Source organism: Musa acuminata, chromosome BXJ1-11 (assembly GCF_036884655.1).
Source record: "Musa acuminata AAA Group cultivar baxijiao chromosome BXJ1-11, Cavendish_Baxijiao_AAA, whole genome shotgun sequence".
Taxonomy (NCBI): domain Eukaryota; kingdom Viridiplantae; phylum Streptophyta; class Magnoliopsida; order Zingiberales; family Musaceae; genus Musa; species Musa acuminata.
The window spans coordinates 31,314,956-31,337,618 of record NC_088337.1 but is presented as its reverse complement, the minus strand read 5'-3'; the positions used below and the strand labels follow the sequence as shown (position 1 = coordinate 31,337,618).

The 22,663-nt window shown below is 39.2% G+C and overlaps 3 protein-coding genes and 1 long non-coding RNA gene across 14 annotated transcripts; 2 read left to right on the top strand and 2 right to left on the bottom strand.

Annotated features, from left to right (window-relative positions):
• The first annotated feature begins 1,280 nt into the window (after positions 1-1,280).
• Positions 1,281-9,369, top strand: LOC135597674 (uncharacterized). Its single transcript, XR_010481362.1, has 7 exons — positions 1,281-2,020; positions 5,692-5,948; positions 6,578-6,887; positions 7,842-7,904; positions 8,001-8,690; positions 8,813-9,166; positions 9,234-9,369. It is a non-coding gene; the product is annotated as an uncharacterized LOC135597674 (long non-coding RNA).
• Positions 2,553-11,297, bottom strand: LOC135597672 (putative ABC transporter C family member 15). Of its 3 annotated transcripts, none has more exons than XM_065090937.1 (13): positions 11,129-11,294; positions 10,834-11,051; positions 7,848-10,219; positions 7,488-7,574; positions 6,558-7,226; positions 6,268-6,432; positions 5,667-5,961; positions 5,348-5,562; positions 3,893-4,198; positions 3,437-3,500; positions 3,080-3,319; positions 2,870-2,990; positions 2,553-2,761 (listed from the first exon to the last, which is right to left on the bottom strand). In XM_065090937.1, exons 2-13 carry the CDS (start codon positions 10,862-10,864, stop codon positions 2,758-2,760), a joined length of 4,569 nt encoding a protein of 1,522 aa, XP_064947009.1. In that variant the 5' UTR covers positions 10,865-11,051; positions 11,129-11,294; the 3' UTR covers positions 2,553-2,757. The 3 variants fall into 3 exon arrangements, with proteins under 3 accessions (XP_064947009.1, XP_064947010.1, XP_064947011.1); XM_065090938.1 differs by having other exon boundaries at positions 2,553-2,757; XM_065090939.1 differs by lacking the exons at positions 2,553-2,761; positions 2,870-2,990 and having other exon boundaries at positions 3,177-3,335; positions 11,129-11,297.
• LOC103972192 (uncharacterized) lies at positions 9,850-17,094 on the top strand. 8 transcript variants are annotated; one of them, XR_010481361.1, is made up of 10 exons: positions 9,850-9,986; positions 10,104-10,284; positions 11,742-12,152; positions 12,233-12,807; positions 12,929-13,360; positions 13,455-13,621; positions 13,901-14,021; positions 14,904-15,012; positions 16,209-16,549; positions 16,765-17,094. XR_010481361.1 is itself a non-coding variant. In XM_065090941.1 (10 exons), exons 4-7 carry the CDS (start codon positions 12,650-12,652, stop codon positions 13,941-13,943), a joined length of 804 nt encoding a protein of 267 aa, XP_064947013.1. In that variant the 5' UTR covers positions 10,150-10,284; positions 11,742-12,071; positions 12,233-12,334; positions 12,431-12,649; the 3' UTR covers positions 13,944-14,021; positions 14,904-15,012; positions 16,209-16,549; positions 16,765-17,094. The 8 variants fall into 8 exon arrangements, 7 of the variants coding, with proteins under 7 accessions (XP_064947013.1, XP_064947012.1, XP_064947016.1 ...); XM_065090941.1 differs by lacking the exon at positions 9,850-9,986 and having other exon boundaries at positions 10,150-10,284; positions 11,742-12,071; positions 12,233-12,334; positions 12,431-12,807; positions 13,451-13,621; XM_065090940.1 differs by lacking the exon at positions 9,850-9,986 and having other exon boundaries at positions 10,150-10,284; positions 12,233-12,334; positions 12,431-12,807; positions 13,451-13,621.
• A 1,005-nt stretch (positions 17,095-18,099) lies between these two features.
• On the bottom strand, positions 18,100-22,554 carry LOC103972191 (uncharacterized). Of its 2 annotated transcripts, XM_009386427.3 has the most exons (4): positions 21,971-22,554; positions 21,821-21,874; positions 19,457-19,582; positions 18,100-18,430 (listed from the first exon to the last, which is right to left on the bottom strand). In XM_009386427.3, the coding sequence occupies exons 1-4, from the start codon at positions 22,346-22,348 to the stop codon at positions 18,248-18,250; spliced, it is 741 nt and encodes a 246-aa protein (XP_009384702.2). In that variant the 5' UTR covers positions 22,349-22,554; the 3' UTR covers positions 18,100-18,247. The 2 variants fall into 2 exon arrangements, with proteins under 2 accessions (XP_009384702.2, XP_064947008.1); XM_065090936.1 differs by lacking the exon at positions 19,457-19,582 and having other exon boundaries at positions 21,971-22,520.
• Positions 22,555-22,663: the final 109 nt, after the last annotated feature.

Here is a 22,663-nt window from a genome sequence, read left to right as displayed (position 1 = left end):
TAACTCGGCATTCAATTTTTGACATGATAATCTTTGATTATTTTGCTCAATATTTGATTTGATTGTTTGGTGGTATGAGTGGAAGTATTTTCAATATCACTTAAATAGTATATTAATTGATTTCGTTGAGATTCTAACATACTCTATAATTATTAAGGATCCGAAAAAAATTATGTCTAGCGATCGATCATCAATGGCCTAACATCATCATGCAAACGAAGGGTGCACTGATAGAACTCAAGGGTCAGTCGCTCCCTATAAAAGGGTGTCATCCGACCTTTATTTTAGACCTTTTGGATTTTATGGTTTAGAATTATCAACTCTTAAACCCCCTCATAAAAGGTTTGAAATGTCATTTTTGTCTTCCACCTTCTTCTATTCTTCTTGTTTGGGTTTGAGCTGGGAGACTCAATCTCATCTTTCCCTCGGTCTCTATCAATCAATCCCTCCTCCTCCTCTTTTAATGGTGTTAAAGTTGCTACCACTGTTACAGAGGTAGCACTTGTATTATTCTTGAATGATGATCCAAGGGTGATGGGTCTAACACGATCATCGACTTCTTTGATTAATCTCATCAAGAAATCTAACAGATTTGTTTTGCTCTTATCAAACTACCAAAATAGAAGTCATAGATTTCTTTGAGAGCTTAGGATCTAAAATCATCGGCTTTGTTCAACCATGGCGATATACCTAACGGCGAACGTTACCATGCAATGACTTGATTCTAATATCAGTAGCTCTCAACTATGAAGGTCGGTGTCGTTGAGCGGTGAAGACGACTGAGACATTGGATGCATAAGGTACTTAGTGGGACGTGAGTGTAAGAACATGATGCAAACAGACATTTCGATCTTACTTGGTACGTGAATCACGTCTTCTTCATGAGACATTCTCCTCTTCACCCTCGAGCCGGCTCTCGGTGTCCCCTTGCTGTGAGTCGATGAGAAGGAAACGGGTCCAAAGAGAAGTGAAAGAGATGCTCGCTGCCATTATTTATGCTCGATGAATGAGGGTGGGGGGTGCAATGACGATGTGTTCTTTCGTCACCTAGAGGACGTGTAGGACGACGAACTCTTGCACCAAATAAATGGCTGGGGTTGGTAAAGCTTGTACGTCTGACGATGCCATGTTTTCTTCTTTTGGTCGAGGAGATGAGTACATCTCTTGGCACTGACTCGTCATCCCGTTCCCTGTTCTGAACGGAAACAGAGTTGAGATTACAGGGGAATAAGAATTCCTGACCATTTTGTTCTTTTAGTACTCACTGTTTTTTTGGAGAGATGAGATGATAGGCTCTTTGCAGGAGAGTGGAGATCCACCGAGCTATAAAAAAAGACTCTGAAAGTAAGCAAGCTCAAAGTATGGTTGGTCGGTGAAGATCGCCACCTTCGTGCTCGCCCATGGCGTTGAGCTTAGAAAAAGACTGGAGTTGCGTGGAGAGCAAGAAGGTGATGCTGAAAACCGACAGACTATGCTGCTGCTTTGAAAGGGTGTTTCGCTTGCTGAGGATACGGACAAGTGCAGAAGGCTGCGATTGGTGTTCGGTGAGTAGAAAAGAATCCCTCTTTCGGAGACTGGAATTGGGAAGCGGATGCGCACGCTGTGGGTCTGCTTTCTCTTCCATGAACAGTTGGTCTTCACTGATCCTTCGCTTGGATCAGACTTTTCTTCGTTGAACTTTCGGATACTGTGGTCATTGTTATTGCCCCTAAATGTGGAATCTGTAATGCCCTACGTAGCTCGCATGCACACACATACATGTATCTTTAAATGCCTTTTATAGTGAGACAAAGAAGACCTAATTGGAAGCTTCCGACTCCTTTTCTTGGATGCGGGCCCGGTGGTGGTCTTTGGAAACGCTTCTGCTGGCTGCCGCCGGCTCAAAGCAGCTTCCGCCTTCGTGTCGTCGTCACGACGGTGAGCGGACCCGCCATTCCCCGCAGCCACGATTTGTGTGCCGTCGCCTCACCTCGCGGATGGGGACACGGCTTGCTCTGGAAGGAGATGAAGCATGGTTATGGTAAGATTTTGTTCTTTTGCTGGTTTTTCGCATTGATTAGGGCAATGTCGAATATATTCTTAGTTCATTATTACTGGATGTGCCTTTTCTGATTTGGCGTTGAATAGGTCATGGGTTCGGATCCTTGTCGGGATGCAATTCACTTCCTTTTCGTGTTAATGATTAGTTGATTTGCTTCCTTTTCTTGCGACTGGAGTGTTCAAGAATCGGCTTTTGTTGAATTTTGGAAGGGCATGCAGAGATTTCTTCTTTAGAGGGCTAAATCAATTAGGCATTGGGGTAGATGCAATATTTTTCCTGGGTCAGTGGTGTGAGCATTACTCTCTGATCAACAAGCAATCGGGCCTTCGACTAACTGGTAATCGGTACCCCTTTTCGTCTTGAGTTGTTTGGGGTTCAATTATTGTGGAGGTGATGCCCAATTATTTGACCTAAATAATCTTATAGTGCCACGATTACATAGGCAAACATCTATCGGTGGAAAGAAACCTATCTAATACAATCTCAGCTTATTAGTGTGAAGCACTATAACTCAAGGAAAGTCATCTAGAACAATTCTCTGTCAAAAATATTCTGCTACAAGTACATCGGTGAAATTTGCAAGTAGTGTTTTGTAAACGGAACTTTGTCAATGTTACCTGATGCAGAACACCTGTCGGCATGGCTTGGTAGAACTTTGGTGACCGGTGAAGAACATTTCTTGCCATGAGATTATCAGTCTTTGCCAGAGAAATCAACTACCTGGCATTGAGTTAGCACAAATTACCCATATCATTTGGTAGGAGACCCAAGGATTGTCTCTACATCAGACATATAAAGATAGGAACATCCAGGACTAAGTTGTGTTACTTGCACTGTGTTGCATTGTTAAAGCTCTGTGATCTCATTGAATACTCCTTTATAAGCTTAGAAAATGATGAATCTTCTCTTTCCAATAACGTGGATGGTTTGTCATATTCAAGTATCTTTCCTGCTCAAGAACAAGAAACTTTGTGAGCTAAATCATGCACAAGTTTTCTGCAAAATATATTTATTTAAATCGATCATAACTTCAATTACCTTCGCTAAGGACCAGAATGAGATCGCTATCTACGACTGTGTGAATCCTGTGAGCTATGGTAAGGATAGTGCAGTCCTTGAATTCCTCACGTAGTGTTTCTTGGATTATTCCATCCGTAGCGGTATCAACTGAGGCTGTTGCTTCGTCCAGAACAAGAATGTTGCTTCGCTTCAACAGCGCTCTTCCTAGACAGAATAGCTGCCTCTGTCCGACACTCCAGTTTTCGCCATTTTCAATAACTGTATGAAGCCCCCCCTTCAATTATTAAACTAGTAATAATAACTGATCATACCATTCAAGTAGTTATGGACCATAAATATGTTGTCATATGCCAAGACCTCCTGCACATGCCTTACCAGTTGAATCCAGCTTCTTGCTGCTTTGGCGTATCAAATCACCGAGCTGACACTTGTCTAGAACCTGAGTGATCATAATGTATCTGTCAATCTTCTGATTAGTATACACTTATATAGGATTTAGATTTTTGTTTCTTAAAGACAGTTACATACAGAGCACGGATGACAAGAAACATCTTCCATTCAGAAACTTAACCATCTGAGTTAAATCTCTCGTTCAACATGAACTGAATGCTAATAGATTTAGATAAACTCAAATTATGCAGGGCAGGATTTATCCTCAACTTGGTCTGTGATATATAGTCAATTAATAGTTTCTAAGTTTGCTTCTAGCAACTCTATTTTTCGAATACTCATATGTTTCTGATTCATCAGACCTTCGCTTAATAATCATGGCCGTAGTTATCTTCTTGGATTCCTATATTATAAAAATTTCGGTTTTAAGAAAGAACTTACCTCCCATATCCTGCTATCTGAGTATTCCTCCAATGGATCAAGGTTTCCCCTCACTGTTCCCTCGAACATTATTGGGTCTTGTGGTATGATGCTGAGTCTGGAGCGCAAATCATGGAGGCCTATCTTGCAGATGTCGACATCATCAATTTCAATGGTCCCTTCTCTTGGTTCAACGATACGGAAAAGAGCTTGTATCAAAGTTGATTTGCCACTGCCAGTTCGTCCTACAACACCAACCTTTTTTCTTCCTGGAACTATACATGTTATGTTTTTTAAGACAGATGGCAAATGTTCAGCATATCTGACCTGTACAAACAACAACAACAGGAAGCTTTAAGGCATCAGAAAATAGCATATCTAACCTGTAGAAGTAAGGAAAAAGGAGAACTTGTTAAAGTTGAATACAAAATTCATTTGCATAACATGATCAAGATGTACATATCTTGGGCCATGAGATCTCCATGACCAAAATTCCCAAGAGAAGCAATGCTTGTTCTTAAAGGAAAAAAATTCAAACGTTTATCTATTTGACCAATCTAATATGACTATGAAAAGGGTAAAAATTCACCTAATATTTGCAACAGTGTTGCTCTCTGGCAAACAGATGAAACTGTGATCTAAGCAAAAATGCAGATGAGATTGTCGTCTCTATTATCTTATAGAAATGACCTAACGCTTCAGATCTGGACACAATATCCTTGTTTGTGCAGATCAAACTAGTTGAATCTTCAGTGTTGGTACTGCCTAGCTAGGAAAGGAAATTATGGCTATTAGAAGAACCTAGCAAAGTCAATCAGTTCTGCTAAAGAAATCAAGAATAAAATACAGACTTGAATTGAGCTCCGTGGAGCTAAGCATCTGTCTATCAGAACTGCAAATGGAGCAAGTCTTGACACAGTGGGTCTAATGATTGTACTCATACATCACCCATGGTGACTTGGGCAAAGATAGGACTGCTCAACTGGGTTTCATCCATCTGATAGTTTATACTTGTTGAGACTTGAGAGTCTAAGAAGTCAAATCATATGTAAGCCCACTAAGCCTTACAGGAAATTCCCATTTTGTTGTGTCATGGAAATTATATCATAATTTGTAAAATTTCTGCCTTAAGAAAGTTGCAATGTTTCGGAATATAAGTTTACAATTTATTTGAAGATAACTTCAACTGTTAACCAGTATTATGAAATTATGAAATGAATAATTTGCATCAACAGTACTCAGAAAAAAGATGTCCCCTCACACCTCCCACAGTAGCAAGAACAAAAGAAGGCTGACTGGACATTGAGTGAAACCAACTGTTAGCATGTTCCATGCATACTATTTGACTTTTTGTTATATGAAATCTATTGTTTCAAATGGAAAAAAACCTGCCAATTAGTATGGTTGTCTTTAAGTATGACTCTTGATTATGCATAAACATGCATGTGATGTTGGAGTTTGAGTTCTAAGTTATACCTCTAAGTTCCTGAAGCATATAGTTCCAAAATGTGGCCAATTGGTTGGTGGTCGGCGGCCTTCTATGAGTATAGGAGCTTCACCCGGAATCCTTGAGTACTGCATAATTCTCTCAACTGAGATCATTTTATTTTCTGCATTGCATATATTCCAGATGATAGTTGCTAGCTGTGAATTGAGATTTAATCCATATGTCACACCAAGTCCTGCAATGCCTGTACAACATACACATGAAATTTCATTTAGATTAACAGACTTATATGAAAGGTATTATCAAGTAAAATTTAGGTAAATGAATATTTCACTTGAATATGCTCACTTGGATTAAGAAATCCTTCTGGCAGGTTCACAAGCACAATCAATGAGAAAGCAAACACAAAGTTGGATAACAAATTCAATCTGAATGAGAGCCATTCCACTGCAGAAATATTATGGAACCATGGCCTTGAGTGATTATCTATGAGACTGAGGTTTGTATTGCTGAAACGGTCTTTCTGCCCAAATGCTCGAATAGTTACAGCACCAGAGAGTGATTCTCCAAAATGATGAAGGATCGGAGCTTTCTGGATTTCTGACAACCGAGCCAACTCTCTTGCAGTGGGTATGTAGTATTGCTGCATTAGTCATTGTCAAAAATTCAGTCTTCAAATTGTCAAAATGATTTAATCATTCATTAAACTGAAAATCTAACTAAATCATGGCCAAAGTTGAGTATATTTCCGTAGGTAAATCCTCTTATGTATCATCATCCATCCTGGCACACAACTAAATCATGGGAACTACAGTTTGAGGAAAAAGAAAAAGAAAACAGTCAAATTGTTTCTCTCAATATTCAAGAATATCTATGTTGACATTCTTTGATATCGACAAAAAATCTTGAATATTTTTCTGAGTATATTTTTGAATGAGAGTGTTCTTACTTGATACCATATACAGATTGCTGTCACTGGAATGAATATTGCGAAAACTAGCCAAGCAACCTGCGACATGACTGCAATAGTCCCCAGAATCTGTATAATTGAGAATGCGCACCAACCTAATTTCCCAGCTAATTCTAAGTCAAGCACACTTTGATCCATAGAAGCCTACAAATAATTCATAATAAGAAACTATTAGTCTTAAGCACAAAACTATATAACTATTTACAATTCAGGAATTACAATAATAAGAAATTTAACTACATAAATGAGAGATTAAACTAAGTACTGACCCTGTTTAAAATCCTCCCAGCTGGCGTTGAGTCAAAGAAGGACATTGGGGCACGAACGATAGAGTGGAGCATCTTTTGGAAAAAAATTTGAGATGTCAAAAGGCCCGTTTTTACAAGCAGAGTTGCTCGGATCAACACACACAGTGAACATCCAACTGAAAGAAGTATATACACTAAGAAGAGAAACTTGAGTCCCACTGTAGACTCTGTAGTTGTAGATGGAGGAGAAGCCCATGCCATCCAATAGTTGCTTGCTACTTGCAGTACCTGGAAAAATGCTTGTGCTATGACTATTATGGGAACCAAGGCACCTCCTCGTGCTGCAGTCAGGTATGACCAATAAACATCTTTCGAAATGCTTCCTTTCTCTCTCTCCTCTTCTTGTGTTAGCCTCCCTCTATCAGCCATATCTTGACAAATATCATGTTCAGACTCTTGCTTATTGATGTTTTGGAATGAAGTATTTAATGTTTTTTCTGCATCAGAATCGTTGCTTGATGCCTCTAGTATATTTATCTCTGCAGCTAGTGATGATTTGCTTGAGGTTTCTGCATTGAGTATCAATTCAAGAGCATCACTGTGAGCTCCAACTAACACCTCAAATCCGATGTTTTGTCTTAGAAGTTCATCAAACAATCCAGCCTGGGCAACTTTACCATCCTTCATTACCTGTTGTATTAATTAATTGCAATTTCTATTAGCTGGTATTTGTCATGCTAATTTTTTATGATAAATACAATTAATTGAGGAGTATGAGTAGCATAGTTTTTTAAGGACACTGCAACCTTCCATTAATGGGATTAGCACTTCTTCTGGATAATTAATATTAAGTTCATATAATTTTGTTCATTAAAATGCAATGAGAAAATAACTATTGTTCTTGCAGCATAATAATTTAAGGAAAAGAAAGTTCAGCAGTTCTTAGTTTACCAGGATAAGATCTGCTGCTGGAAGAAATTCAACTTGATGTGTAACGTAGAGTACAGTCTTGTCTCTGAGAACACCCATTAAACAATCCTGCAAAGGAAACATAAAACATTTAAACGGCGTATAAAGAGTTTTACATACCGACAAAATTGTAAGTGAAAATTTACTAGGCATCTTGAACATTTGTTCTTCAGATTCATTTGAAGAATATATACTTGAAGAAGTATCAGAACAAAACAAGGAAATTCGTATATAACACAGACTATATGGTTTTCTTTATCATTCCTAGTCTTTTACTATGCTAATTGTTTAGAGGGCAGAGGACAGGGATCATTCATTTAAAGGATATTTTTACAGGATAACCTTGAACAGTTGAGTGCCTGTATGAGCATCCAAAGCGCTGAAAGGGTCATCAAGAAGGTATATATCAGCATCCTGATAGACTGCTCTAGCTAGCTGGATCCTTTGCTTCTGCCCTCCGCTCATATTTATACCTCTTTCTCCAATCTCTGTCAGGTCCCCATTAGCAAAGAGCTCAAAATCCTTCTTCAGAGCACAAACCTCAATTGTCTTTTCATACTTTTCATTGTGAAAAGGATTTCCAAAGACAATATTTTCTCTAATATTTCCTGACAGTATCCATGGGGATTGTGAAACATATGCTTTGCTGCCCCTAATTTTTACTCTCCCTCCAAGCTTTGGTATTTCTCCAAGGATGCATGAGAGTAAACTAGACTTTCCCGAACCAACAGTACCACAAACAGCCACCTTCATTCCCCTATGCACCTTCAGCTGTATATTTTCAAGTGTGGGGCATCCTGAGTCTTGGTTCCAGCTAAATGTCCCACGATCAATCTCAACATCAACCTCTGCTTGATTTCTGGGAGCAATTTCAACCGCATCAGCTCTCATTTCGTCTTCTTGGAGGTACTTTGCTATTCTGTCAGCTGAAACTTTTCCTTGTGCAAGTACTGAAAGCAGATCGGGTAGAGTAAAGATTGGTTCTTGCAGCATTCTGAATGTTGCCAATGCAGACAAAACTCTTCCTGCAGTTAGAGGGATTCCTATGATTATACACGTTCCAAATGTCACCACTGATATGAACATCGGTGCTCCCCAGAATATAAAAGATGAAATTGCTTGCAATCTTAAAGACATCCACAGCCAATTGTGCTCAGTGTTTCTCAGGTCTTCTAACTTGCGAAGGTATGGCAGATCCCAGGCTTGAAGTTTTAAGATTTTCATGTTTCGCAGGACTTCTGCAGTTGCTTTCATTCGCGCATCTTTAGCTTCCATGATTCTGCTCTGATATCTTTTTTGTGCTCTAGTTAAGGGAATATTGCATGCCATTATCATTGTTGTTGCTGCTAATCCAGCCAAAGCTCCAACTCCAAGATTTTTATAAAGAACATATATTGCTAGTGCAATCTGGACGGGAAGCATCCAAATTATGTTTGAATACCATATCAGGTCGGTAATCCTTTGGATATCCACACTCATGTAGTTGATAATCTCCCCACTCGTATGGCTCTGCCGAGACTGACTTGATAAAATGAGGCCCTTTTTGTATATATGAGATATTAGAACAGCTCTTAAGCGCATTCCAAGCTGTCGAGCTCCAAAAATCCATTGTCTCTGACACACAGTCTCTACAACTTTGGCACCGAGAAATGCAAGTGCAAGTACGTATCCACTCTTCAATCCATGCTTCCTGTCTCCTCCTAAGAACTTAACAAAGTTGTCAATCAGTGAAGGTCCAACATAAGAGGCCCCTGCAGCTGCAACTGCAAAGCTTGCATTAATCACAGCCTTCTTCCAGATGAACATGAAGATTGCTCTGTAGATTGATGAAGTTCTCAAGCCGTATCTTTCTTTGACGTTATTCAGGCAACAGTTGAATGAGTGAGACAAGAACTCAGCATAATCATTTTTATCAATGTCTGGTACGTCATTCTGCTCTAGTGGTTTCATCTTTCCGGTAGTGAAAAGTGGGTTAAGCCATGAGAAGGTCACAAGTTGTATAAGACTTGCACTCCTGTAAAAGGAGCTCCTCTTGTTCTCAGCATGCTTCTCCTTTGATGTTTGCACTTGCAATAATGGTTCGTTAAGGCTATTGGCATCGCTGCTGATCCCTGTTGTACCTCTGACTGAGACAACTAAGAGTAGCATGCAAGGAAAGAGACTTATTATCTCTGTATATTGTTCTACTCCTAAGAATGACTTTGCTAGAAGTGTGGAGCGTATATCAAGAGCAGTACAGATAGCTGATTGCAGGAAGCTGCATATGAACCATGTTCTTATTATCCAAGAAAGTTTTACAGATCTAGCTTGTGGGAGATTAACTATGACAGCAACCAGAAATATCCATGATATCAACTGTGTTGTCTCAGCTACAACTGATACGATGTACTTGCAATTGCCTCCGCTTCCTTCTAGCAGAAAGAAAACAAGTCTGAACAGGTTGATGGCCAATATCAGGGAGCAACAAACTTTAGCAGCTTGGTATGTCGATCCCAAGAGTATATGATCAAGCTTATGCTCATCAGTAGTGCAATTTTGCATCTCTTCCGCAATAGTCCTGCTTTCTTTTTCACATGATTTGTGTAATATTTTCCATAGGAGTTGAACCAAGAAGCAACTGATAAAGATGAGATTGAGAAATGCAAAAACATTCTTCGAGAAACAGAGGACGCTGATATCTTGCCATCCTTTCCAAGATTGAAGTGAATGGAAATCTGCAAGAGCAGCATGAAGTACCTTGTTCAGTTTGTAATGAACAACAGTTTTGTAGCTACGACAGGTAAGTCTGCAAGCAACTAAGACAGCTTTATTCTTTCACTTCGGAAGGTAGAAATATTACATGCCTCATAAAATTTTCCTGGCTGGTGTTGCACTCTGATCTAATTCGAGTATTTCAAGTACTAATTACATGAACATTCAATATTTTTTACAGTTCAGTAGTGTAGTCTATCTGTAATATTTGCGAATTGTTTTTTCAACAAATATGCAAGATTTGCGAAGGATTGACATGATAGATAAATAAAACTTCTGAGAATGATGCACAATGTAGATTCAGTCATTCTGTTTTAATGTGTTATGAAAGTCCTACTGTTTCTAAGCCTTACTATATACAGACATATGATAGGAATTCAAAGCCTCTGATATATGATCACTGTCGATTGGCAAACCACCCATAATACATGACTCAAGGATCTTTTTTTCAGCCTCACGAAAGACATATAACATATTGAACTAATGCACACAAGTTTGGTTCTTTGTTGCCATGCATGTTTTCTTTCTTTTGATGGATCTATAAAGAAGATACTGCAAACAGACATTTAGATCTTACTTGGTACATGAATCATGTCTTCATGAAGCATTCTCCTGGTTGCTCTTGTTGTCCCCTCGTTTAAAACCGATGAGAAAACCCTTCAATGTCCCAAAGAAATGAAGTGCAAAGAGAAGTGAAAAGAGATGCAGCAGCCTTTATTTATACTGCATGAGGGTGGGTGAAATTATGATGTGTTCCTCCGTCACGTAGAGGACGTGTAGAGTGACGACGATCTCCTGCACCCAATGGTTAGGGTTGGTAACGCTTTTGGTGTTCTTTGTATAGATAAATTAACCCCAGGAGGAGGACTAACCTGGTTCAGGAGACACATCTGATGATGCATGGTTTTGTCTTGGTCGAGGAGACGACTCTAAATTTGATTTCAGTCGTCCATTCCAACTCAAAAACTCGGTGTTTCATCGAAAGCAGAGGAGCAGTTGAGATTTCAGGGGAAAATGAGTTGTAAGGTCTCGAGACAACCATGCGTTCTGTTCCTGATTATTTTGTGCTGTTAGGACTCATTATTTTGGGTGAGATGAATAGGGATGGAATCGATAGGATATGAAAAGTTGATACGGTCAAGCCAAACATGAACAAGCAACCAAATCATGAGTCAGTTTGGATAACATGTACTTGTGATAAGACCTCAGTTATGTTATCATATCCCCCGTGAATTCAGGTTGTGTAGGAAGTAATAGGCTTTTTTAGTTTAAACACCAGTAAACTTAGAACTTTTCTATTGATTTGAATCTTTGTGGAGGAACTCACGTCTGCCATCATGTGTTTGATTGCCTCATTAAAAAAGAACATGAGATCAGAATCTTTAGTTCGCATTGCCCTGATACATGAGATGAAGCCATTCTTTTCTCTGCATCACCATCATGCATATGAAAGAACACACCACTCTAACCTTTGGCTCTTTGCAGGAGAGTGGATATCCACCGAGGCAAAGGCAACAAGAGACTCCAGATGACAAATCATGTCCCTTCTTTCATGCACATGTTTCTTGGCTTAACCTGCTTTCTGTAAGTGTTGCACTACAGCTGGGCCTCTCTGAGCCTTGGGCGCCAAGAAATCCAACGCATGGAAGTGAGCTTAAAATATGCTTTGTTGGTGGTGATCACTATTTCCGTCATCTCGATGATGGCACTGAGGTTAGAAAAAAACTCGAATTGCGTGGAAAGCAAGAAGGTGATGCCGAACAGCTACAGTGTCGGAGGTGCATTTCCTCGTCAGCACGATGCGACTAGTTTCAAGTAAGTCGACTGTTCTGCTGACTTTTTCTACATGCTGAACTTTCAGACTGGAATTGGCTGATGGATCTACAGATACTTAAGGTCTGCTTTTCTCTTTGATGGAACACTCGGTCTACACATATTTTAGTATCAGCAATTGATTTTAAGTTTAAATGGATCAGCAGGTTCTGCTTTCTCTTCGATGAACTTTCAGACACAACATACCTTAGAACTGATAGCAAAAGTCTGATGTGGCACCAATACTGTGTCGAGTGTCTAAACTGGTACATTCTCGGCCATGATTGAAATGTGATCACTCCACTTGCCTGCTATAAGACAGAGTACCTTTAGACCATCGTGCACCATTCTCTCGCGTGCAGGCGGGAAGTGGGAGACAGAGAGCCATGGAGCAACGCTGCAAGGTGAATAATAATATTGCTGTGCTTTTCCTAAAAGGAGATGCCACCACTTCCATGGCCTTCCTCATATCCCAACTCGACTGCAAGGTGAATAATAATATTGCTGCAAATACATATTTCTTCTTTTCTTGCTGCATATGACATGACAGATGGAAGAACCAGGAAAGGTGACAGTCGCTCATGGATCGATCATGGTGCTGCCCACTACCAATCTCTTGGGAAGAGAGAATCCTCACAGCTGTACTCGACTCCTGGGTCGACTACGAACTCCTGGAAAAGCTTATCGTGACAGTGGAACCGCACCTATTTGGCAAGAGAGGGACAAGTGCATCGAAAAGGTGACAGCCTGAGAGGCAAATAAAATATATGTTTCTGGTTGCAAATCGTCTTACATTATATAGTATCTATTTCTTTGAAGTTTTAATGCCCACAGAGAGATTATATTCGGTATCATTACAGGAGGGACGCAATGGCATTTACCAGACGAGGAGGCCCATGTCTCGAGGCGCCCGGCCCGGCCCGGCCCGGCCCGGCCATCATGCCACGAGAGCAGGACGGACGGCAGATATCATCGTCCGCATACTACGTTGCATCCGCCTCTCCGCAGAGACCCTTTTCTGCTCTCCCACATAGTCGTCCTCGACTCCCCGTCACACGTGCGGCAATTTTGGGGTTTCTTTACCGGTTTCAGAGGAGAACCAACGAGGCCATCGGATCGGGGTTTCACCGATCGCTCCCGGTTGTTCCGATCTCTCCTCCTCTTTCAAGAATCCATGTTGGAGGCTTCACTTTCTTTGGATTTTCCGCGGAAAGATGTACCCGTCTTTCTCGAAGATGGTGGAGGTGGTTCGGTGGTCGGACACAGACGCAAGCGCCAGGCGCCTGGTTGATGTGGGTTCGATCTATCTTACCCTCAAGCAGATCTTTCTTCCGTACGATTTTTTTGTCTCTTGTATTGATTTGTTCGTGATTTTTTCTTAGTCAGTGCGGTGATTATGATGGGGATTTGTATCGAGAGGATCCTCTGGAGTCCGAAGGTGGGTTTGGGAATATCATTGTGGTGGACAATCTGCCGGTGATGCCGCTGGAAAACTTTGCGAAGCTCGAAAGTGTAAGATGTACAATCAAGAAACGGGAGGCTCGAATATTCAGGTAACTAATCTGAATCTTGAGTGTGGTTCATCAAGTTCTTCGCAAGATTTGGCTTCGTGGTGTTGTGCCAATCAGTTCTTGTGGTAAACCCAAGACCAGAAGTTATTGTTAATTTGGTTTTCTATATATTAGCTTTTCTTGCAAAGGGGAAAGACGAATGAGTATATGCTGGACAAATCGTATGCATTCTTTTGATCTGTTTGATGATTTCAATAAGTACATCCGGAAGTTATTGTTAATTTGGTTTTCTATATATTATCTTTTGTTGCAAATGGAAAGACGAATGGACTCTACGTTGGACAAATCATATGCATGCAGTTGATCTGTTTGGTGACTTCAAGAAGTACATGATGATCCCAGATGAGTGGAAATCTGCTGAAGTTAGATCAAACAATCCTGGGTATGGTTTGATACTTCAAATGATTTGCTTATTTTAGTCAAAGCTTTTATACATTAAATGTATGCATTTATGCTATTTAGCATTTGGAAAGTTCCATCTACTGCGAGCATGGGCAAAACTAAATAGATATGAATCAAATGATTTAGTAAGGAATTATAGCTTTGATCAATAAATTGACATGCCCACTCTGTAAATGAGCTATATTATTTGAGTTTGTGATGATTATCATTTGTAGCAGCATGAGGACTGCAGTCTATTGATCATTACAGGGAAGAAACTACAAGGCACTTGTAGGTCCTTTCTTTTGAGTAGTAACTAGCTTTCTATGTGAAAATAGTATGGGTGGATAGGGTTAGAGGACGAAAAACTGAGGAGCAATTGATTTTTTCAGAGTGGCATTTGTTTTAGACTTTCTTTTGTGGAATAATAAGATGACCAATTTTCTTTGTTTTTGATAGCGTTAAGCATGTGCTATAAGCATCATTTCGGTCGGCATCGTATAACATAAACTTGTATATTGTCTATTTGGCTGCAATTCTGCAACTGCATTGTCGAACTCCACATATGTGGCTATAATGCAACACAGTGCTACAAAGTAATTCTTCAAGATGCTAAAAAAAGGGTCTCCCTTTGTGTGGTTGTATTCCACATCCTGCAGCATTGTGATAAAAAAATTATTTTCTATTTAACTACTCTTATCTCAAGTATCCCTCTATTTCCAGTTTGTCTCCTTGCCAAATTGGAGAATTGGAAATGTTTATGCATTCGGTCTCATGCCTCTGTCCATGCAACAAACACCTTGTACCCATTAGTGTATTCATGATAAGTCTGACCTGTGATTTTTTTTTTTACTTTTTCCATTGGCATTTTTTTCTTTTTCAGGTTGTTCTATGCAATTTGTTGTTTATGCCCCTCTTCACTATTGGACTGAGAGCTCTATCCAGTGGCCTCTTCTAATTTTCATTGTTTGATGCATTTTGCCTATTCTCAGGTCGGTCTTACTTTTCATTGTTATTTTCTTTTTTATGTTTATGATCTGGAGGTCATGTTTGTTGCTAACAGATGAGGTGTTGATGCCTCCTGGTGAGAAATACCTGTTTCACTTAACAATAGCCATGAATCTAGTAAATCTTGTGACACTTATGTAAGCAGTTTTACAATTTAATTCTCTTTCACCATCGTATTATATATTCTCTACTTTTATTACCTCGCATCATATACTAGTGTCCTATTTGTCTGTCGTAATTTTATCTTTTGGTTATCAAGTTCCTTGTGAATTCATTTTGGTACAAAGAGACATGCCACAAATATATTTTTAATATAATATTTATATATTATATTACTTAATATTAGGATGTGGTTGTATTCCACATCCTGCAGCATTGTGATAAAAAAATTATTTTCTATTTAACTACTCTTATCTTAAGTATCCCTCTATTTCCAGTTTGTCTCCTTGCCAAATTGGAGAATTGGAAATGTGTATGCATCGGGGTCTCATGCCTCTTCTACTTTTCATTGTTTGATCCGTTTTGCCTATTCTCAGGTCGGTCTTACTTTTCATTGTTCTTTTCTTTTTTATGTTTATGATCTGGAGGTCATGTTTGTTACTAACAGATGAGGTATTGATGTCTCCTGGTGAGAGATACCTGTTTCACTTAACAATAGCCATGAATCTAGTAAATCTTGTGACACTTATGGAAGCAGTTTTACAATTTAATTCTCTTTCACCATCATATTATATATTCTCTACTTTTATTACCTCGCATCATATACTAATGTCCTATTTGTCTGTCGTCCGACTCATGGGGGTTTGTATTTTATCTTTTGGTTATCAAGTTCCTTGTGAATTCATTTTGGTACAAAGAGACGCCACAAATATATTTTTAATATAATATTTATATATTTTTACTGTTAAAATAATCTTTATTATATGCATAATGTATGATATAACCTATCGATCATTTGACTCATTGATCCAACTAGTGAACTAGTGGCTCAACGCTTGGTTGCATTATGTCCGATCTGGGTTCTAATGCTTAGTTATATTAAGGTGGTGTTTTGCACCGGATATATATTATTGTGTGGTTTATTATTAATTAGCAATTGTTTATGCTTAGCTTTTATGTTTTGTAGATTGAATGGTGATTGTTATCCTTTTTTGTTTTAATTTGATAACAATGGGAACAGTTTTCATAGCATTCCTAAACTTCCACCACTCGAGGATGCTGTTGAGGAGGCTGAAGTAGAGGACCAGGATGTCCCCATGCAATTGAACGAGCAGTAAGGTAAAAAGAGATGATGATGTGAGGAACAGTGAAATGAATCAGGAACCAAACGGAAGCAGTTGCTTTAGGAAGAGAGGTTGCTGAAGGGTTCAGTTGAGGGATGAAGATAGAAGGGGGTTATGTACGCTGGTTGACTTGGTTCAGGAACCAAAAATTAATCTCCCTACTCCATCTTGCAGTAGACGGACGGACTAATATGCTGGTTGACTTGGTTCTGGACCAACCACTAGTGTCCATTTTAAGGTTAGCATCTGGCCTCACAAGTTTACTGACGTTCGGTAATATTTTGGTTTTAGTTTCATTTTTTGCTTTTCATGTGTTCTGCTATTAGTTTTTGGCAATGTGTTTTTTTTAACGCCATAGTACATGCTGTATATGTGATATATGTTATTATTAAGATTAGATCAATATAAATCCTTATTAGGATGGTGGCATATTAGTACTTGTTTTCTTATTAGGATGGCGCACTCCATGAACTACAGCGTGGTGCCATCGTCATCATCACTCCATCAATCGTGACTTCGCCATCACGAAGGGCAATCTCAGAAGTGACGGAGTGGTGCTGGTGATGGGGGTTGAGGACAAGGTGCCTTCAGTCACAAGACCGACATGAGAGGGTGGATGTACGTTGATGATCACTACGGTGTCTTCGCTTGCCTTGGCTCTACATTCTCTTGTTTTTTTGGCGGGTTTTGAATCAGCGTATTAGTTTATTTAATCGATTTTAAAACTTAATATGTTTCAAAAATCGATCGATCAAGCTAAGTAAAGAGAATAAAATTAACTCAGGACAATTAAATAGCGGCAAATTGATGTATAGTGATTTAATTTTTTATTTACATATTAAAGATTTTGATAATAAAATCAATGAGCTTAAAAAAAATAGTGTAAGAAATATTTTTTATCACAAACTTAAACCATCAAAAGGTCAATTGTTGAGTAGAAGTGTTGAACGTTGTGTTGAATGTCAAAGGATTGATCAATATGTTAGAGATCGAATTTTGTACTAAATATTCGAGGGTTGTGTTGGAAGAAGCAGTTAAAAGATTAGATGTCATAAGAAATAATAATATATTGAAGAAATAAATGAATGATGTTTTAGAAGTTTGGACAAAATGTCAAGATTAGATGTTAAAAGATCAAATGATATAAGAGAGAAAGTTTCATAAATGTAATGAATTAATTCAGCCTTTAGGCGATCAGTATATTTACAAAACTTTTGACATTAGTCTATTCCAATATATTAATTTTTTTTATAATATTCAACATAATATTTGATTATTCGAACACAACTTTTAACACAATTCGATCTTTAATTCATTGATTGATTCTTTGACTCAACATTTAATTTTTAATATGATAATTTTTTGATTTATCGTTAAACTCTCCTACCTAACTATCGGTTGATATTTCGATAGTCATAATATTTTTTATATCATCTATCTCAAAAAATATATTAGTTCAACAAACTCATCTTGATAAGATGAAAGAAAAGGACTTGTTCTCACCAACTATGGACTACCATGGTTTTCCGTTCGTCCTCTCCGACAACACCAACACCACTTGGTGCCTCTCCCTGCCACTTGAGGACCACCTCCGATGTATACCATGAAACAACAACACCCATGTCGTTAAAACCTCGTTGTCGTTCGACCGCCTCGCCACTCGCCCCGACCTCCTTTTGTGGCAGCCCCACGTCCGGACTGCCATGTTGCCGGTGATAACCGCAACATCTGCCATAGTCATGGAGTCTGACGACCGCCAAGGACCTAAGCCACAGCCCAAAACCAAAATACCAACACCGTTGTGTCTTCTTGTATAGCGCACAGCAAAATTTAAATCATATTTACAATCTCGACATCGAGCACAAGATTTTATACTCCAGAAGCACCAAGTCGTCTTCGTCCGCGAAGACCATACCATACCTCACCTCATGTTACATCATTTCTCCTCGATGTCAATGTCAATGTCGATGATGTCGGGCTCAGATGCTTTCGGGGAAGAGCTGCTTCGACCTCTCGAGAAGTCATCTCTTGGCTGCCACACGATGTTCCTACATCCTGTGCAACGAATCACCTGGTTGCGATAACCCACGAATTGCCTCTTGCAAGCTGGACACGTGCCCTGTACACAACATCCATGTAATTTTTTGAATAATCAAAATTATGAGAATCCCAAATATAAAAAAATTTCTGAAGCATAATAAGTTAATTAAATCAATTGGTGTATCTGTCATATTTCTTAATTCTGATTTCGGATGATATCTGGACCTAATTGTTCATAATTTCCATGAAAAAGCCAAACAAACAAAAGGGGTTACATATGCTAATAATAATCATTTGTGCAACATGATTGAATATAAGTACTTAGCTGGGACCACGTAAAGAAAACTAAAGACATAGATCATCAACCTACGCACTACATAAATAATCAGAGAGACATTTTGCTGATCAAAATATAGATCCAATTATCCAGAATTGACTGCACGACGAGCAAAATCTAGCTGAACACAGGTGACAGTGGTTATTTTTACAAATAAAAAATATTATGTAGAGATTGATACAAAATGGACATGAATCAGAAGGATATCGATTGAGGCTTGTCAACTAACACAAATTTTAAAACAAAATCACCTGATAAGATCCAAAAGCAAAATAATGCAAAATGCTTTTCTGCAAAGTACAATTTAGGATATGTATAACTATAAGCTCTTGACAGTGTTGTATAATCCACAAGTGTAATAAACTAGGAGGAAATGGGACAGTGAATAAAAATGAAGAACTCAACATCTAATAATATGCTAAAAACATTGCTAGACCCAAGCGAACACTGTTAATCATAATACAACAGTTTAACAGGGTATCGGATTAACTATCAAAGCATATGCACCTTCCAACTCCAGAGCTAGACCAAATCACTAACAAAAGTTAGGACTTGCAAAAAACAAATAAAGCAAGACTAAAAATGCAAGTATATAAATCCATTCGTCTGTAAAAGAAAGTAAAATCATGTGACCCTTCTATTCAAATGAGCAGGTAAAAGAAAGAAGAAATGTGTCCAATCAAGGTCGGATTGCTCAGAAGAATGTTTAAACAGTATAACATCGGCATACAAAAGAAACACCAAATAACTGATGAAGTGATCCGTCACCTGAATAGCAAAGTTGTTGGCTAGTGTTCCAATGAGAAGAGGAGCGGCAAATGGTAATACCCATGTGGCTAAAATAAAAATTCTGAAAAGCCACCCAGATAATGCAAACCAGAGGAAGAAAATAGTCTGCAAAGCGGAGGAGATTAAAGATATAAATTAACTTAATACATACTCATGAAAAGATATATTGATTTGAGAACTTTCCATCATGTACATACAAACAAGTAAAGAGCCTACTGGATGAGATCAAACATAGTCAAGCATCGTGATTGCAAGATGAGGCAGTCTAGTGTGTGACACTCCTACCAATCAGGACCTAGGGAGGTTCAATGTCATGATTCGTATATACTATCCAATATCATCTTGTTCAGGTCTATGAAATTCAATTCATAAAAAATGATCTAGGTTTTATTTTTCAAACATGCCAAACTCAGGCCAGAAGATGATACATGAGACCAAACATGGAATGCTAATTTTATTTTAAAGAAATTGTCTTCTCATATATGAATTGAATCAGTGTGTGCCTAGTCTTTTTGAAAAAGTACAACACAATATAGTTGATGTTAGCATGATCAAACTGGATATGCCTTCCCATAATTGTGACTGTAAATGCTTTGACTCAAATAGGCACAAAATGCATAATATGTATGGCTTTGTGTGATTGTAGCAATGAGCTAAAAGAACAGTGTAACTTGAATCTTGATTGGTCCACGAAACCATGAAAAAGTAAGATGTTAGAAACCTACTTGGTGCAGACTAATCTAATTGATCAAAATGTTCATTGCAATCTATTTTCTAGGAGAATAATATCAAAAAGGACCTAAGGAGTTCTTTGCCTCGGCTAGATAAACATCATAGCAAGACTTAACCATCCAGATGAGAATGAAGCACCAAAAGAGACACTTGCAAAGATAGTGGATGGTCTCAGCAACTTAGTGTCCAAGTGGTCATCCTATTTCTCAGATACCTGTAGGTCATATAAACACACATACATGTACATTAAATTCCTTACATAAGAAGATAAAAAGGACCTTCCCGTCAAATGGAAATAACTATAAAATTTTGTGTCTGCATGAAGGCTATAATGATTTTAAATAAGAGACCAAGCACAAAACTCGACCATAGTCTATCTGTATGTCCCATCTCATTCAGAAAGTTGTCTCGGTGGCCGATGCTTGTTTTGCTCGAAAATTCTCAAGGTATAAAAAAGTATTTCAAATACTAATATCTTTTGTAACCCTTAAATGTCATCGTAATCTAGTATGTTTGAACAGGCTATCCATGGACGAGGACAATATTTTCTACGACAATCTATAAGAAAGAGAAATGACCATGAAACAGCGTTGTTGGGTAATTCTAAATGTTATGGTCTTTATTAGGTGGTGAGAAATAATGGTCCCTTGTCTTAAGGTTAACAATGGGATCGTGTATAAAGTGTATTAGCAGAACATGAGTTACAAGAATCAAACAAACTAAACATGCAAAAATAGTGAGTCTTGTTAAAGACTAAAAACTAAGGTGTCTTTCTTCTTTACAAGCAGTAGGAATGTTTCAATAATCTCTTCTAAATATAATTAAAAGAGATTCATCAAGAACCTTAGAGATAGTTCGAAACCTAATTAGGGATAAAAAAAATGGGCTAAAGTAGAACTAAATAAAGAAAGAATCTGCATGTGTTCCATTACAAGTATATGCAATTTCGTCCAAGACTCGACTGTGTAGTGCTTAAGTTAACACGTACATCCGCCCACAGTACAGCGGATAGCATCTACATTCTAAGGTCCTAAAGGACCATTGAACATAATATTGAAAACAAAAATCATGTCACAATGACAGGAAATCTGTTGGTAAAGATAGACCAAATCAATAATCATTATAGGAGGCATTAAAAAAAAATCAAAATCGCCATGATGATAAGCAACAGATCATAAAGCACAACAATTTAGGGCTAATTAAAGCCGACTCCAAAGATTCGGTTAAAGAAAATCAATCTAAAAACCTACTGACAAAACAATATTCAAGAAAAAGGAGACAAGATTCATGATTAGCAATCGACAAAGAGGAGACAATCTTCAAGATTAGAAATCCAGAATGACGAGAGAAGATCATCCAAGATTAGCGATTAAAAAGGAGAAGACAAGTATCAAGAAAACGGAGGCGATTCAAGATCAGCGATCACCAAAAGGGAGACCAGTGATAAAGAAAAATGAGACGATATTGAAGATTAGTAAGCAAGATAGAGGCGACAAGAACCAAGATCAGTGATCAAGACAAAGGAGACAAGATTCAAGGTTGGTAATCAAGAAATGGAGACGAGACTCACGATTCATGGATAAACGCGTAAAAGCGGGAGGAAGAACTCACAGCGAGTCCTCTGCCTAGGGGCGTCTGCAGAAACTCGTTAAGGTCTCTCCTGTACTGCAGAAAATGTATTCAAAGAAGACATCAGATAATAGATAGAAAGAAAGAAAGAAAGAAAAGGGGCGGATCGAGAAGAAAGAGGGGAAACCGAACCCTAGGCCAATTCCTGGAGAAGTCCATGGAGAACGACCTCCACCGCCGCCCAATCCCTAATTCTTGGTCAAGCTCGCGGGTCCGGGCTGCGGCGGCGCGGGAGGCGGAGTCGAATCGACGGGAGAGGGAGTAGCGGCGGTCGAGGCGTTCGGCGGCGCGGCGGGCCTCGAAGGCGAGCTGCTCGATCCCGTTGTTGGCGCTCCGCCAAGCGTCCCGCAGGGCCTCGCCGGATGCGACGCGCCTCGCGAACCTGTCGAGGTCATTCCGCCGGAAGGCCCGGACCGGAGCGGCTACGCGGCGGGCGACAAGAAGGGGCGGCGAAAAAGCCGCCGGCCCGCTGGCGTAAGGGCGGGCCCGTGGGATGCTCGTGCTCGCCATGGGCGACAAGAAGAGCTTCGGAGGGGGCTTTGGTTGTCGTTAGATTGGGCGCTTCGGCTTCTGTGGCGTGAAAAGCGAGATCGATGTATGGCTCACACACCGACCCTCCTTTCCCCCGTCTCCTGTATCGCTCGTAACTTACCGAGTTCGCGTTAAGGCACGACAAAGGTTGCACCGCGGAACTATAGGACAGGCCGCAAGCTTTATTGAGATGATCGATATGAACTGTGACAGGTTGATGTCATGGTTAAGCCTGATGACGATTCCCAAATACCACCGTATAAGTTGGGAAAAGGGATGTAGTCCCATAAAGAA